Source organism: Harmonia axyridis, chromosome 5, assembly GCF_914767665.1.
Source record: "Harmonia axyridis chromosome 5, icHarAxyr1.1, whole genome shotgun sequence".
Classification (NCBI taxonomy): Eukaryota; Metazoa; Arthropoda; class Insecta; order Coleoptera; family Coccinellidae; genus Harmonia; species Harmonia axyridis.
The window spans coordinates 29,072,406-29,091,431 of record NC_059505.1 but is presented as its reverse complement, the minus strand read 5'-3'; the positions used below and the strand labels follow the sequence as shown (position 1 = coordinate 29,091,431).

The window sequence follows — 19,026 nt, the reverse complement described above, 5'->3', positions numbered from 1 at the left end:
ATCAAAAATACTTATTGTAGCGGCAATTAATTTGAATGTAACAGCCTGTAGTTTGCTACATTTTTAGATTAATAAAAATGGGCTGTTTCCAAACATGTCCGGTACTTGTGATCTAGCAGACAGAATATGAAAGAAATTAATTCTTATCAATTTTACATAGTCGTCTAGTTTTTTGTGAAATGTCATTATTTGTTTATTTTAGACAATAAGTATTTTTGAAAATATTGTTAATTTAACTAATAAAGAATGTTACGCGTTACTTTATGAGCACACACTTATCTTTTGTATTTTTGTCCACCCTGTAACAATTGGAATCAACATGTGATACATTTTTGGAGTCAGCATACAATTTATTTTGATTCATTCAAATTGCAATATAATTGTGCAGATATCAGTTTTGAATTGATTACATCTAAACGGTGTTCCTAATGTGTACAAATGAAAATGACAGATTTCTCGGATCATTTTGAGAAAAAAGTCCTATAGCATGGATCTGCAAATGCTTTGGTTTTGAGATACCGGTGTTATTTTTTTGTGTCTCATAGCACCTTCCCTTCACAAGATATTCAACTTGAATTGGCATAGATCTTCCGATTTAAAGTTTTCATCTTGTGATATGCTTATTTTGTATGCAAATCTACATGGTGATATTTTTTCCGGAAGGGTACCTGCTTCTTTCCACCAGAACAATTTTTTGGCGAAGCACTGGTTCTATAGAAAAATGTGAAAAGAAACTCTGGTCTAGTACAACACTTTTTGGTTTGTTGTAGTTTTGTCGTATCTGCTATCGATTTTGTAAGTAAACTGTGATGAATAAATTAATTATAACTTATGGTACCTATCAACAAATTCTTTAGCGAAGATTAATAAAGATTCGATAAACTAATAAATATAAGCATCACTTAAAAGTATGACTATACAAGAATCACCCTGTATCTCGAGAACAAAGTGTTTGCGGGCTCATGTTAAGGGCACTTTTTTCTTAAATAATACAAGGAATATTTTCCTTCGTAACTCCGTTTTAGGAAAAGCCAGTATAAGGTGAGAACAATCGAATTGGTAATAAAAAAAATATTTTGAGTAATTAAGTTCCAACTTCATTATCAAAACTCTTTTTCTCACATTACAGATATGAGTAAACGTTATTGTAAAAAAAATTTTTTCCGAGAACTCCCCCCAAAGAAAAAGAAAGATCTCCGTCCTTGGTTTCCAGATTCCTCGGCATTGCTCGTTGCGAGGCGTATACATGAAAACCAAGTTGTGATCTTTCGAATTATTATGTCTGGTGCTCCAATATTTTTCTCTCTTGACATTTTTGGGCGCCTCTGCAGACCTTGCGCCCGTGGCAAGTGCCACCTTTGCCACGCCCTAGATACGGTACTGTCGTATAGTAACAATCCTGTGAAATATCAATGGAAAATATCCTATTTGCCAAAGATATGAGAGTTCATAGTTTCAGCAATTTTTCATGAATCGCCTTATATGCTTATATATATATATATATATATATATATATATATATATAATACAATATGATTAAAAACATATTTTGCAATGAATGGTTATTTTCAACACATATTTTTAAATCGAAAAAATTGGTTTTTTGAAAGGTTCTGATACAGAATGCAATAAGATTTGCATGTTGCCCCCCTTTAAAATATAAAAATGATTTCAAATATATTCGTAACAAGCCTTGTCATGCTCACAAAATGCATTTCTGCAATTCTTCTTCAATTTCATGAGAAAAATTGTTCCCCATTTTAGGAATCGGGTTACTATTTTCCTCAAAGATTCAACACCTAAAATTTTTCCTGGGTTAATTAATAATAAAGACGTTATTTATTTTATTTATTTATTTATTTATTTATTTGATTAAAAAATGCTAGGCAACTTAGTGGTGCATATATACGTGCAACCATGTATAATAATATTAATAACATGATTCACACGTATATCACGAACCTCTACGTTACACCGCATTTTTGTTGTATTTATGTCTCGCTATTTAAAATATTCTCATTTGGATCGTATTCATGGGTGAATATTTAACATCAACGACATCTTACGATAGCAAACATAACAACATGTTTCGTTGCTCTTTTCAAACATAACTTGGCTTAGTACAATTCGATGTTACAAGAAATTATCTTCGACGGTGTGTAATATTCAATTTACACATATGTGTATTTGATAAAAATTAATTAGTGTGTATGCTTACTTCTTTTTGTCGAAAAATACCCTATACCTGTGTGTTTACAAGCGAGGTCCCAGGGGGGTCAAAGCCCAAGGGGGTCATGACCCTCCCCAATATGGAACCACCTAACACTTAATATGCGTTTCAAGCAAACAAGTTACGAGATGCTCCCATCAAAAACTTGAACACCATAAGGGTTACCCTCAAAATTTAAGGCTTGGGCCGCCCTTGTGTGTTTATGTATCTGTTTACAAATTGTAAATATATAAATATATTTCTCAAGTTATAAAATAAATTTTTGTAATTTGAAGTAATAATTTATTGATTAAGATTCATTATCAAATTTTTATTATTATTATTATTATTTAGAAATAAAATTTCTAAAATGTTCATTTCAATTTTAAATGTCGATTTGTATATGTAGTTCATGAGTATAACAAGAAAGAAACTGTAACTGCTTTCTCTGTGAATCCTCACTAGAAACAATTGCGTTTAGTTAGTTTGAAGTTCCTCAATTGCAATTTTTGTGAAGTAGATAGGTATACAAGTGGTGAATTGGTCAATTCAGAAAATTTTTCTGAACTATAAGGCACTGATGAGAAAAAATATTAATAAATACAAAAATTCCGAAACGTCTTTACGTTGATTTAGTTTTTCAATTTGTTAACCGTTTACTCAATTTCTACAGGTATTTGTTTTGTATGTACAGGTACTGAGGTGGTGACATGAGTCCTTCTTTTTTGAGCTGCGAAAAATAAAAAAATATTATTGTATCCCAATGAGAATTTCTTCAATGCAAACAACAGAATATCGAAGAAATTTTTGTTGGAAGGAAATGATGTTGTTTTTTTCATGTTTGACCGTCCAGAAAATCATTATTATTATTTCATCAAGTAGATATGTGAATTTTGAGATGTTCCGTTTTCAAAATATCATGAAAACCACACAAAATTTGGCTATTCATACAAAAACCTGATCTTCACTCAATATTTTTCGCTCTTCTCAAATTCCTATTTAATTTTTTTTTATCTTATTTACAGTGGTATTTTTTCCTGACACGTAAATTGAATTTATCAAGAATTTTTTTTTAAATCTAATTTTTGATACGGACCAGCCATTTTATTAATTTGTCTCAATTAGATAAAGGAGAATGCGTATAGTAACAATACTGTAAATATAAAATATCAGGGAAAATTTGCTATTTGACAAAGATAAGAGAGTTCATAGTATGAGCACCGTGGTAGGACCGTTCCTTGAAAATTTAAATTCTCCCAAAAGTTAGAAATTATTATTCTTATTCTATTTTCTTGATTTAGCTCCACCAATAAAAAAACGGGACAGCTACCTACTAGATTTTACGATTCTGTTTACAGAAGATCTGTTCATGTACTCACAATGCTCAGCTAGAGTAATCTGAAAATTGCGACGAAATGGGGGTGTTTCATTTGAAAAAATGACGGTGACGTCATTACTCGAAAGTTATTCACCCTGTATATTAGATTATTATTTTAAAATATGGTAAATTAAAATAAAAAATCGACCTGTTTCAGGATTATTTCTTAAAATGATCTGTTTAGCTGAAAATGAATTTGTTCCATACTCTACGGACACAGTGTTTATACACTGTGTCCGTAAAGTATGGAACAAATACAAATGATAACCGGAAATCAACAGTTTTCGAGATATTTGAATCCTTGTGTTTTAAAAAAAATTAACACTTTATTTCGTTTTTCGTCAATTTTTTCTACGTCGACTAAGTTTGATTTAAATTTCAAATTATTTTCATCAGAGAAGGATATATGTATGATAAAAGCAAAACAATGCTGTATTAGATGTTTAATAACAATTATTATGATTTGGAAGTTGGTATATGAAGAAAATAATAGAAAATTTCTAATGTAAATTTGCCTGCAACTTTCGACTTCCACAATTTTGTATCACGAAATTATTTAAGCATAACATACCAAATTCCTCCTTTATTTCCTGAAAAAGTTTTCGTTAGAATGCAGGCATCAGTTTTGTTACAGCAAATTCTGATTTGAGAGGAAATGAAGAAATGAAAGTAATGAATTATGATTGCGACTTAAGTCAAAATTTTAGTAGAAATGCTTTCATAAATTATGTTTGAAATGACTTCCACCATTCCGTCTGAAATTAACTCTCAATCTTCCTTCTCGCTGATTCTTACGGTGTTTAATTTGGATTTCTCGCTGGCCACAAAGATTATCCCAAATTATAAGCAAATTAGGTCAACGAAAAATGAAGTAAGTTAAAACATTTTTTAAAAAACACAAGAACTCAAATACATATTTCGAAAAACTGTTGATTTTTGGTTATCACTAAATATGGCTCAATAGTCAGCAAATGAGTCATACTTACACGTCCTCCAAGGTTGACGTCTAGTTTGGAAACACCCTGTATACATTTGTAATGAAATGAGTATTTCTCTTCTATTGGATGAATTCTGAAAAGATCCATAAAACTTTTACCTCAACTGAATTATCAAGGTCGAAGATATCTTTCATCCCTTCCTTCAGTAAATATATCACAATAATTTTCGCCGAAACGGAAAATGGCTAGCATAACCGGAAGTAGTAATTTACGTCATGTTTTCCTTTAGGAAGTGCTGATTAATAACTTAAGTGTCCTACTTCCGGTCCTTGATCGATCGGCAATTTTCCAATTCAAATAACAAGTTTCCCTTTTATCGGAAAAGTTTCGTGTGAAATATTGAAGTATTAACTTCTTTGTGTGAGTTACAATTGACGTGTCAAAGGTCAATGGAAGGTTTCGGTAGAAATTCCGAATTGATTTCGTATTATTGGAAGGACTTAACGATAAGATTTTCCCTCTGAAATTTATTTCAATTGATGTTATTGCTACACCATAAATTTTGAATTTCATGACTTCTAGAGTTATTGAAGAGAAAATTGAGAGAGGTACCGACAAATTCCTCTGATATTAGTGTGTGAAAAGAGAATGTAAACAATTCATAAACTTGAGTAAAATAGATTTGTTGATCATGTTGTCATATTCGACTGAGATTTCACTCACACCCTGTAAATTCGATGATATGTTGGGCTTACAACGATTAGTTTTGGGTCAGTCCTTCTTGTTGTGCTCGATGTCCTTCATTGTTTTTTATTGAAAATAATTTTAGCTGTGAAGAAGTCTGAATATAGAGACGAAACGTCGCTTTATTAAGAAGTTGTTTTTAAAAGGGTGTCCTATTCCCATTATACTTCATCGTTTTTAAAGCTGATAAGAACGTCAATATTATTAAAAGCACTTATCGTTCCTAATATCAATAGAATAGGTGGAGGTATCAGTCACAAGGAACTATTTATGTATAATTTATTCAGCAGCAACGTTTCGGGAAATTTATTCCCTTCCTCAGGCTAAAAACAATTTTACCTAAATTAGTAATATGTAGCATGAGATCTTGAACATGAACTAACTAAAAATATACTCTCAGCAAAACAATATAGAACAAACACACAGGTTCACCGTGTATTACAATTGAAAAAACAAACAATCAACACTCGAAACCGGAACATAAATAAATTATAAATATAAACGGAATAAATTATACATAAATAGTTCCTTGTGACTGATACCTCCACCTATTCTGTCAATATTATTCTTTTAAAAATTAATACAATATCTATTATTTTCGCTTGAGATTCTGGAACCATAATTTTTCTAGAATAGTATATTCTAAAGTGAGTTGCAGAATGGGATCCCTATTCGCGTTAGAAAACTCGCTCCTTCGTCGCTCGTTTTCGAATTTCGCATTAGTGTTGGAATTGCCTTCTGCAACGAGTATTAGACGATATTTTCTCTATTTCAGTCAAGTTTTGTAAAATATTGTCAAAATTCAACGAAAAATTCGGATTATACATCCTAGCGACTTTTGTATTATATTTTGGCAGTTGATGTGACTGTTACAAAAATTGAAAGATACGAAATTTGAACCTGAATCGGACTTTTCGAATTTTGATATAATTTATAATTACGCATTAAATTTGTGAATTATGTCTGACGAAATCGATTTAATACTACCAGAATTAAGAGAAATTACGAATTATGTTATATAATTTCACTATATCCAAATTATAATATATGTATTGACAATTCCCGTGCAGTGTTGAAATTTGATAGAATTGGAAGTCATTATAGACAACCATAAAATAAAAGATATACTCTTAACTAAAAACTATGAGGAGATATTTTTGTGTGAAGTATATAATGTAGAAACTCTTGTATTTTTGTAATTTTAGTGGGACTGGTCTGATGATGCTCGAACGTTTTTGAGCGAATCTAGTTACCAAATAAAGGAACTAGGACTCTTTTTATTTGAAAACTGTGTGTAATGTGTTCATTATAGCACTGTTTTCTGTAATCCACTTCGAAAAACTTTGTTAATTCCTTGTCATAGAAGTTTTGTGGCCTTTTTGGCAATGAGTTTTTTACTGCCTTTTTCTTGAATTTTGTAATTTCTTCTATTTCTTCGATGTTTGCATTTGAAGCTGGACAGTTTTAGCAACTATAGTGCGTTTTGAATATAATTGAAATACATTCTCTATGATAACCCTTGGGCCAAAGGCTTTCACTTATGCAAGTCCTCGCCATCAAAGCATAATTCCTACTTAATATACCCTTGTTACATAAATAAATATTTTTGTAGGTCGCATTTGGAGTAAGTTTGGTGGGTACTTACCCTCATTATTTGCTATATTCTTTCTGGTGCTGCTTGCAGAACTTTGAGCACTAGGCAGCTCCAGTTCATTCACGTGAATCATATAATATTTTCCAGAATGTTGCCTAGAGTCGAGGACTGAGAAATCAGCACCAGCATTCAACAGCATTTTCTGCACAGAACTTGGATCTTTGCAAGCTGCTGTGTAATGGTAAGGGGTCCTTCCTTCCTGAAAGGAGAAGACATACCGATAAACATGGCAATGATTTAATTCGAAATTTTGTAAAAATTTATATTTTATAAAAAAAGTCGTGAACTTACCATATCTTTTTGGGATACTGTATTTGGAAATTTTTCTATTAAATATTTGTATATATTTTTGAGATCGTAATAAATTGCTTTGTGGAGCAAACCAACCCCATTTTCATCTTTCGCAAGTACAAGTTTCTTTTTTTTGTCCTTATTGTCCTCCAGTATGCTCTTGAGTTCCTCAAGTTTACCACTGTTAACCGCATCGTGCAGCAGACCGATTTGTGTCTAAAAATTCCAAAGGAGAAATTCATAATTCTTATTATATCTATATGTATCTATATGAAATCGAATCAATTCAAGAAAATCCCTGAATCCAGGTCAGAAATATTCCCATGCTTGTTAAAATCGTATAAATCGTCACGTAAGTAAAAATGTTATACTCTCTCAAGTTGACCCTTTCTCCTCCCTTTTTCTATTATAAACGAGTGTGTATGTGAGTATAGAGCTTCGAGCAGCAAACAATGTTCGTGCTTAGCTTTAAGAAGATACGTCCATAGTGTACAACACTAGAATCCTGTTTCATCTCATTTGGCATCTGAAGCTATCCCATATCCAATTAAAACATAAAAAACTACTCGTGTTCATGAAATAAATAAGCCACGATATGAAGTGGGTGAAGACTATTCATTTTTCCACAATGTATGGCTAACCCGTAGATATTTTATAAATATTTACAAATGGAGAAAAAGATCTGTTAATAGATTCTGATCAAATAGTATATATTTGAAAAAACAGTGGAACAGTGGAACATTAATCAACAGAGAACTGTTTAGAAATTTAAAAAAATTTTCTATGTCAATTTTCGTTCTGAGTTAACGAAAGTTTCTTCTCACACGATATACAGCATTCTGGATTACTAATGATATCATCTTCTTTGGTTTTTGAATGACTATTTTCTGCAGATGAAAATATTTAAGTTTTATTATTCCGACAGTGAGTGTCTCTCTCTTTTCTTTCGTTTTTTCGTTTTGATTTTTCTGTTTTTCCATATCGTCGCGTTGTCATAATATTTTATAAAATGAAATTTTTTTCAATGTAGGTAGCACCCTATATTTCTTTATGCATTTCGATTCGTAATAACATTCTCAACAGCAAAGCTCATATCACCTTTCTTCCTCAAGTGGAAAATGAGCGATTTATTTTGAAATATTTATTTCTTTCACTATTACAAAAAATTTATTTGTTTCGGCGAATAACACCTCATGATTGTCCAAACACCCATTTTTTGTACGAATGACAATATTTCGTTACTAATAGCAAAATAAGACAGTAACAAGAAAAAAATTGTGCTGGGATGTGAACTCGTGAAACCCGTGATCATTATGTCGCACCACTCAATTAACACCACTAAGCTATTTGATATTAACATAGTATAAGGAATATAATATAATACTATGGTATTAATATACAAAACAATAATTTCCATCTTAAAGCCATTTCGGTAGCCGCATTCATTTTGTGAATCAATAGTGTCAATAGAAGGGCCCAATAATGTGTTCAACAAGAAGCCGGTGTTTTTGAACATTTTATCGATATTTTATAGCGCTTAATCTAATCCGTTTGCTATAAATGTTTCCTTTTAATACAACTGTCTTATTTTCACCTTTACGAAAAAAAGTCAAATGAGCTTTGTTGTTGAGAATAGTATGACGAATCGAAATGCATGAAAAAATATAGGGTGTTCCATTGAAAAAAATATCATTTCATGAAATATTATAACAACGCGACTGTCAATTTTTTGTTTGTTTTCGGCGTCGAGAAGGTCACTAAAAATGCTACCAGTTTGCCCATTTAACCGACATCGGAGCATCAATAATAGCGGAGTTGGCAATGGTGCCGACTTAATTTGGAACACTCTGTATGTTTGATGTTTTTTTAATAATTCATGTAATCATTTTAAGGCACATAAAATTGGGTTTCTCCATGTTCATGTGTAACTTATTGCTTTTTGCCTGGAGAAGGCCTAATGAAGACCGAAACGTTGTGAAAGAATGAAGTAAGACTTATCAATTTTTTGTTCCTGAGACCGATATCTCCCAATTTTAATTATAAATGATATTTTTCCATCCATACTTACAATATCTTTCGCCAAGATGTTAGGTCTGATCTACGAGTTGATAGGCTAAAAGAGTCAGTAAAATACCGATGTCAAAATAACTTACCAACGTTATCTATTAAAACACATTCAATTCAACAGAAATTAAGAAAATGACACATTATTTAGAAACATAGGTATAGTTCATAAAATCCTTCATGATAATGCCTTATGTACCTATCAGTAGAATTGGTATTCACTGAGATTGACGTAGCAGAAATATCACTTTTATATAAACGCTACTTCTACGTTTTCAGTAATCAGGTGAAAATTGAATTATCTAAATATCTGAAATTGTCTCAATCTATTTTCATTGAATTGTTCTCTTCGATTAAGTATGCCTACCGCTCGTGTTACTCAACATATTATTTCGTTTTAGATTTCTTTCAAATAAATGTCTTACTTTCCAATAATCTTGATCAAACCGTTCTACATCATGATGAATATCCGAACTTTTAATCAAAGAATTTGAATTCATTTCACTCGAAAGGAAACTTCACTTTTCAACTGCTCTGTTTGAAAGATGGCATTGAATTAACCACAATAACTTTCAGTCAGATTTGAGGGTATTTTTCAGCCGGCGTTTTTAATGAGTGAGCAATTATTTCGCGTTCTTAAGTTATCAGAGTTCTGATCAGGTGAGGGAAATTTCTGAGGTGGTTGTCGAGTTGGGGACCTAGTCAAGGATTTCTGAGACACACGCAAAACTCATTGAGAAATAATGAAACCACACTTTGAGGAGTAAAGGTGCCAATTACCACGATCTAGATAATAAAAATAATTTAGATTTAATTGGTATGAAAGTATAAAATTTTATGGGTGTGGGAGAAACTCTTTTCGAATTGAAATTCGATTGAATTGAGAATATTCTTTTTCGTTTATTTTAGAAGTTCTAATGGGAGATGGATAAACAGGGTGGCCACTTTTTTAATGGGATTGTATTGGTAACTTTTAAACTATAAGAGTTAAAAGGTCGGTCAAATGGAGAAAAAGTTGCATGCATAGAAGCATTATCAAGCTGTTCAAACAAATCAAGATTATTAGGGCCGGTTATTGAGATATCATAAGAAAAGTAAATTATGTCATTTTGATTTTTCTTTTTTTCCCACTTTATTTCAAATATTATCAAAAAATGTTACAGGAATTTTTTATTCGACAGTAAATTATCCTCAATTTGACGTAATCAGATTTCGTATCCAACGTTTCGTACTCTCTGGGCCACCCTCAACCTCATTTTTTTCAATACGGACCTGCATATTTTATGAAATTTTTCGAAATAACTTTTAACGCTGAATTCATCGATATATCATACAATGTCTTCAAAGGTGATTTTGACCCTTATCCAATTTTCTTTGGGTCAGATCTGTATTACCTTCATTTAGTTTAATTAACAACATGCAATATGCAACAAATTTCGATAAGAAAATCAACTTACCCATCTTGAACTAAATGGAACATATTAGAATCAAAGCAAGAAACCAGTATACTGGTTTCCTCGTTCTTCTTTCATAATAATCATTTAAATATTTCAATTCATAATAATTAAACGAAAGTATCATTTGATGAAAGAAAAATCAAATGATTATTCGAAAGTATATGAAAATTAATGAAGTAAGTGTTTGAAATGTCCACCATTTTTAAAATGCACTTTACGGTTCTGGAACCCATACTTCTTATACATTTGCTTATTTGGTCTCCTTGAATACCTTCCAAAACATTCTCAATTTTCTCGCGAGGTATCATTATTGTTGTTTTTGTCATTTGTTCCGTTGAAACAAATTACAGAATCGAACTTTATTTTGAGATCATTACGATATAATTTTTGCAAGGTTTGATAGGATTCAAATTCAAAATCATTGTATTCGCGTCTCTTGACTATTTTTTTAATAGCAGTTTTTGAAAAATTCCATTCACTAGCCACAGTTCTCGATTTTTTTCTGGGTTCGATTGAATTTGGGTCAGAACATTGATATCGTTAATAGACTTGTTTTTTCTTACATACAGACCATTGAATTTGGATGAGGGTCAAAATCACCTGAAAATCAACTTTGAATAGCATTGTATGATATATCGTTGAATTCAGCGTTAAAAGTTATTTCGAAAAATGTCATAAAATATGCAGGTCCGTATTGAAAAAAATGAGGTTGAGGGTGGCCCAGAGAGTACGAAACGTTGGATACGAAATTTGATTACGTCAAATTGAGGATAATTTACTGTCGAATAAAAAATTCCTGTAACATTTTTTGATAATATTTGAAATAAAGTGGGAAAAAAGAAAAATCAAAATGACATAATTTACTTTTCTTATGATATCTCAATAACCGGCCCTGATAATGTCGATTTGTTTGAACAGCTTGATAATGCTTCTATGCATGCAACTTTTTCTCCATTTGACCGACCTTCTAACTCTTATAGTTTAAAAGTTACCAATACAATCCCATTAAAAAAGTGGCCACCCTGTAGAGGATGAGTTACGAGGAAGTGTTTATATTCCTACTACGTATACAAGCTACTCAGGTAATTATCAAATGGCCATTAAAAAGTGCATTCTCCTCTTCACCGAAAACTCCGATCGGTCATATCTTTTGAAAGGTTTTTAATTTGAATTTTCAAGGAATATTGTCAAGTACCTTCAAGAACCAATATATTCAGAATTCCAAAAATCCGGGTCAGGCTCCGAAAATTTTGAGTTTAGATCTCTCGCAAAAATTTTACCTTGCATATGGTTTCTTCAATGTTTCATGAGAAATTATTGAACTGTTGTAATTGAGGAGGGAAACTGCCAAAAAGATTTTCCTTAACTCTATTGTAGGATTTTTAATCGAATAATGAATTTCAGTTTTTATTTTCGCTTAGCGTAAAATGGTGATTTTCTCACTGAATTTAGTACAAAAATCTGAAGCGGTTTATTGAGGACGAATCAGTTTTGAGCTGGAAAATTAAAAATTTCCTAAACTTTCAATGAATAGTTCCATAAAAACTGATTACACTGTGAACAGAAATTTTCTATAGTTTGTACCGCATATGACACATAATATGTATAATATTTACAAACATATTATGTTTTCTTGTAACCATATAAAATGATGAACATCAATTTTTGAAACAACTGAACCAAGGGATATATCTTTATTCTTCATGACATATTGGTTATTTGAAGTGAATTTCAAAAAATTGAGAAGAAAATATTATTTTCGCAAGTTTTCATAACAGGTTTCGAGTTGAATATCAGAATTTTCATTATTCATGTTCTCTTTTATTTTTATAGATTTTACGGCCACAAAAAAATAGTGATTCTTTAAAACCAATACTCGAATATTTCACGTCGCTAGTTATGGTGCAAAAAAAAACGCTATATGAAATTATTATTTTATTCATTCATTTGTGAATTCAGATTGTATAGAACAATCTATTGGAAGTTAGAAAATGTTGTGAATTTCACAGCTCAGAACTGATTCGTTGCTGAAAAGCCCCAAAACAGGGTGTTCCAATCCTAAGAACGAATCCAACATGGGAATATTTCATGAGCTGGTTCTGGACAAGGCACGAAAATAAAAAAATGCTAAATAACGAAAATAAAACTGAAATTCATTATTCAATGAAAAAATCCTACAATAGTGTTAGGTTAGGTTAGGTTAGTGTTAGGAAGAATCTCTCTGGAGTTATTCTCGTCAATTAATGTATTTAGAATATTTATCATCAAACATTGAAAAAACCATAAACAAGGTGACATTTTTCCGGAAGACAAAAACCACCAAAAATTTTAAGGCTGGACCTGAATATTCAAAATTCTGAATATTATTAGTTACTTGGAAACTTTTCTAAAAACTTTTGAAGGGTCAAAGTTTTCGGCCAAACCTTACATCAGCCTGTATAACACTTATTCAGGGGGCAATGAACTTTCAAATGATCATTTGATGATCACCTGAGTAGCCTTTATACATAAAAGGAATATGTATAGTTCCTCGTGGCTCACCCCAAATGTATCATATCCTTCCCCTAAAGAAAGATGGAATCAATAAAGAAATAATTTGATAGAGTATTTTAACTTTTATTGTGGATGCAAGGCTCGAATTTACAATAATCTTTTAAAAATAGATACGTATTTTGGTTTTTCTATTTTTTATTATGTTATATTTCTACTAATAAAGAAATAAAAAGCAATAGCTATAGGTTTTATCAATTAATTCGTTCAATTGAGTAATTGATCGTGGATATTATCAAGAAAAGGCTGACACAATTTCAAGTGAAAATCAAATTACATGAATTTTGTTTCCTTTGTAACTTTCTTTATTCACTTCTAAAGTATTTATACCTACTCATCAAATTAGCTCAACTTGAATATCACATCAATTTATCTCAAATATTTTATTGATTCAGTTCCACTTGATGAATATCAATTTTATTTAAGATAGAAATATAAGGATAAACTTCAATTCGATTTGTTCCTGCCATATGAACCCGCACCTTAAGGCTATCAATAAATTCTCGATGATTAATTGTTTCATGCATAAATTTAACAATGTATACACATATAGACCAATTGTACAACTTTTATCTGCATTGATAATACTTTATGCACACACTTATGATAAGTGTCATTAAAGAAGGTGCAGAAATATTTACTGTTATTTTTTTACCATAACGAATTGTACACAACCCGTATTTGCAATTAGTGAAATTGGCACGTGCTAGTTTTAATGAGAAGTTGTATTCGATACTTTTATCCAATTGATTCTCCTTCCCCCTTATTTTTTTTTCTGTAAACTGTGATGTGCCTCAAGATGTTCATTTTTATGGTAAAGGGTGTTTTTTTAGAGCTATAGAACTTTAAAGTGCAATAAAACAACGATGGATTATTCGATTGACATGAATTTTATTTATCCGCAAGATAATCTTGTGGCACTGATAAATATGATTTCTGGCATATGACCGCCACGGCTGGCTCGGATGTAGTCCAATCTGGACGTCCAATTTTCGATGACTTGTGATGATTTGTGGCCGTATATCGGCAATAACACGGCGAATGTTGTCTTCCAAAATCAAGGGGTTGAGGCTTATCCGCATAGACCAACGACTTTACATAGCCCCACAGAAAGTAGTCTAGCGGTGTTAAATCACAAGATCTTGAAGGCCAATTCACAGGCTCAAAACGTGGAATTAGGCGGTCACCAAACGTGTCTTTCAATAAATCGATTGTGGCACAAGCTGTGTGACATGTTGCGCCGTCTTGTTGGAACCACAGCTCCTGGACATCATGGTTGTTCAATTCAGGAATGAAAAAGTTAGTAATCATGGCTCTATACCGATCACCATCGACTGTAACGTTCTGGCCATCATAGTTTTTGAAGAAGTACAGACCAATGATTCCGCCAACCCATAAAGCGCACCAAACAGTCAGTTTTTCTGGATGTAACGGTGTTTCGACATACACTTGAGGATTAGCTTCACTCCAAATGTGGCAGTTTCGTTTGTTGACGTAGCCATTCAACCAGAAGTGCGCTTCATCGCTAAACAAAATAAAATGGACGTAGTGCGCGATACGTATTCCGCACAGAACCATTATTTTCGAAATGAAATTGCACTATTTGCAAGCGTTGTTCAGGCGTGAGTCTATTCATGATAAATTGCCAAACCAAACTCAGAATAAATCATTTGACAGCTGTTAAATCGGTCGCCATCTTGAACAGTAATGCCAACTTGAAGTTATATACCTCGAAAAAAAACACCCGTTATAATCTTCGTTCTTCGTCTTGGCGAGAATTCTAAAATTAAGTCTTAAAATGTAAATTACCCCGTACCCCCTATACCTACGCCCTTGACATCATGTCTATATTTCAAATTGCTCTATAAGAAAACATTCATTCGAGTTACAATATCGATTCATGACTACAAATCCTATTATGGATTATTCAACGGCTTCTCAGTGGAAATAAACATATATCCAGAATAAAAAATTCCTGGTTTCTGCCTACCAACTATAACAACTACTCACCAAGAGCGAGGGAACTGACTTCAAGAACATTCGTGTCCTATAATCGGATGAATGCTCATTCAGAAGTTTCTTTCCATGTCCTTCTAAAACTATCTGTTCCAATTTCTCTACGTCGCCACTTCTAACAACTTGTTTGATGTGGGCAGTGCCCATTTGGAGCACTAAAATAAAGAAATATTTGAATAATTAGATGAAAAATCTATAATAATCAATCACATATAATTCTTATATAAAATGATCAATTGATTTTTTGATCCATATACAGGGTGTCTCAGCACTACGTGAATCTTTCTCGGGTGTGAATAAAGTATCAGAGTCAGGAATACTTTAATTTTTTTACTAAGCCCTACCTGAGAAGGTATATCCTTCCAAATGGTAATTCTGCAGAAAAATACACACTCTTCGAGTAACAAGCATTTTAATGATCGGATATCAGAATATTTATTCATGAATATTGAATATTTTTTACTGAAAGAATAAATTTTCATTGCAAAGCGATAAGATAAGTCATATTTCGAGAGCAAAGAAACTATTTTGATTTTAAATGATAAAAATCCTTGAAAACAGTGCATTTTTTTGATGATGCACCAGTATATTTTTTTCTGCAGAACTAATTATAAAATAAATAAATGAAGGAAGTTAGTAGATATTTCTACCCAAAAAAAGTTTCCGACCATTGGCTAGGGTCAGTCCGTTCCTGGCGATCTTGAATATTTATTGGAAACAGATCATTACTGAATGTAATGTAATTTATTTACTCAAACTCAAAAAGTTAATTGAATCGGTTGTCACAAAAGTGTCACGTATTGCCGATACACCCCGTAGATGTCTAGTGGGATCATCTATTACCCAAATTCCATGAAATTAGGATAAGAATTGTAATAAATAATTGAAATAAGACTGTTACAAGAATGTGAGAACTCACAGACCCACATATAGACAGCATGAAACCAGAGTTGTTCAGGTGGATTAAAACGTATTTCAAGTGATCACAATGCGTCGATTACCTATGGTAAACTCGGAAGCAAAATTTCTATGATTACCATCCAATATGCAGATGATACGGGAATAGTAGTCAGATATCAACGGACAGACGTCATATACAGAAGACCTATATCTAGATATTGACGAATGGTTCATTAAATGAAAAATTCAAATAAACGGCATAATGAGTCAGGCTATTCTCCTACAGAAACTAGACAAGGGATCAACCGAAATTAAAGGATATATGGATATGAGGTAAAATGGGAAAATGAAGTCAAGTATCTAGATACTTGATTTCATTCTTCATCTTCTTCTTCAATTTGAGGGAGTATTTTTTGTTTAATTCATGTATATTATGTAAACTTTGATGATGAATATATGTTATTATTATTATAATTATCTAGTATTACGCCTAGGTGTAATACTAGATTACACGGAAAAACCATATGACATAACTAATGGATAAAACAAACTCATCAATAAGAAGTAATTTGGAGGAGGATAATTGATAAGAGACGTCAGGCTGAAAATTGTAAGAGAAATTTGGAGGAGATTTTTTGAAATAAGTTGAATTTTTATATCAATAGAAGATAATATGGAGTTGGAGAGGAAATTATAAAGTTATTGGAAGAAATTGAAATATGGAATAAGAGTATGTAATTGGAAATTGGATTTGGAGTTTGGAGATGAAATGTGAAAGAAGAATGTAATCTGAAAGCATGTAAGTTATTTGTGAAACACTCTGCAGGTATATACAAAAACTGAAATAAGTTTCCGACCATTAGATGAAGGTTGTTACAGGTAAGGGAATCCAAAAATCAAATAAATGTCATGAATCCAAGCTTTTGGCTTCTATCAGTGCTATCTTCAGGGATTGAAAAGTGATTTGTTCATCAAGAAACTGTTTCATCCAAGAAACTGATTCAAGTGAAAAGGTCACAATAGCCACCATCATCAATGTTGACTTCCACAAAAATATTTTTAGGAGCCATACTGTTAAGAGTGATTTTTGAAGTTACTAGTTTTCCGGACCATTGTTTTCTAGGAGATAGGAATTTTAGTGATAATTATAAGACAACGTAGTAAAGGATGTTCATTGATATTTATGACTATAGTGACCTTTTCACTTGAATCAGTTTCTTGGATGAAACAGTTTTTAGAAGAACAACACACTTTTCGATCCATAAAGATAGCTATAACAATAGCTGAAAGCTTGGTTTGATGAAATATAACGTTTTTCATTGATCTTTGAATTTCATTGTCCGATACTCACCACCTTCATATACTTTGTGAATCGATATTGAAGACATTAGGTAAATAAAACCTTAATGGGGAGCAGGTAATGTTTAGTGAGGTAGGTCACACTAACGCGGTGTCCACACTGTTCGATCTTTTATGAGATAATTCGTCCATAAGGATTCCCCATGCCTTATAAAAAAAAATGTATACAATATTATTGTACCTTCGAATTGCGAGTATTCTGGCTTTCCCCACAGTTTGAAGACCATCCCACCATCTTGCCCAAACACAGAGAAACAACTGGTTAAAAATGGGTTGTATGGCGGTCAGATCTAGTCCAGTTTTTCCATATCATGAAGGAAATTCTTTCATTTCGGTCAGCCCACTTTGTTGTCGGGTTTATAGTTTCATTTTCATTGTAAAACAGGACAAGGAAAGCCGTAAGGAACGAAAATTGGACGCCATTAATCCTTTATGTAGGCTTTCTAACGTTACAGAATCGGACAGGCCATATATCACAATTTCAGGTTGGTTTCTTTGATAATAATTGATTTGCTCACTGGTCAATTTTTTAGAGCTTGTTCTAGGGGAACAGCGGATATTCACTTTGCCCAAATGTCCCTGATTTTCGATTTTTAAGGCTGAAGAAATATATTATCTCCGGCCCAACTAAAAGGTTTTCATTCTGATATTGAAAAAAAAAATATTTTGGGAGAAATCAATGGATGTTAATTCCATTCCACTCTTCGAGAAATAACACGATCAGGAAACTTTTCTTGCAAAATTGCTATTGTTTCGTTGTTTGTGTGGCACGTAGCGCCGTCTTGTTGAAGACTAACGTCGTCCACGTTAATATCTTCAAAGTCCGGACATAAAAAAATCATAAATCATAGCCCAATTACCAAGATCGACGAAGAAATCACAAAACTGGGTTTTCAACACTACGGACTACAGTAGCAATATTCTTAGTGTTGTTGAGCGACGCATACGTTTTCGATTCATTCTCATCACTACCTAGGCCCAACAGCGCAAATTTCTTCGCCTATTACCGACCCAAAAGTGCTTTAGTTTTACTGTGACTGCAAAAATTTTCACCATTTTTGTAGTGAACAATTCAAATGCGTTGTTGAAGCGTGTATCGTTCCATTTTTAGTTATGTCGTAGTTTTACATGTCAAATGTCAAAAGTGATTGTTTTCCAGATAGCTGGCTATTCAAAATGAAACCTCTTATTGGAAAACCCTGAACTTTTTGGATGAAATTCAATTGAAACGCTTTCAACACAATAATGAATTATTTTATCTTTTTTATAAAATATCACTTATGTGAGATAATTAAAAACCAATATTTTTCGGGGACGTGAAGAGAATTTCAATTGAAATTTAGTTTTTAAAAAACTGTAGGGGGTAGTACTTGCAATCAAAAATTGTATTTAAATATGTCATCAATTATTGTTGAAAAACATTTAAAATTTCCACAAAAAAATCAAATCTTTTTAAGCTTACCATG

At 32.1% G+C, this 19,026-nt stretch overlaps 1 protein-coding gene across 3 annotated transcripts in view; it reads right to left on the bottom strand.

Moving 5' to 3' along the window:
- Window positions 1-19,026, bottom strand: part of LOC123681009 — a 55,056-nt gene that overhangs the window by 23,066 nt on the left and 12,964 nt on the right. For 2 of the 3 annotated variants that reach the window (XM_045619167.1, XM_045619168.1), the window contains exons 3-5: window positions 15,296-15,456; window positions 7,215-7,430; window positions 6,915-7,122 (exon numbers count right to left, since the gene is read on the bottom strand). In XM_045619167.1, the coding sequence (XP_045475123.1) occupies window positions 6,915-7,122; window positions 7,215-7,430; window positions 15,296-15,456 (585 nt within the window). Of the gene's footprint in view, window positions 1-4,573; window positions 4,672-6,914; window positions 7,123-7,214; window positions 7,431-15,295; window positions 15,457-19,026 lie in introns of those variants that run through there. The other variant, XM_045619169.1, reaches the window with a different exon arrangement.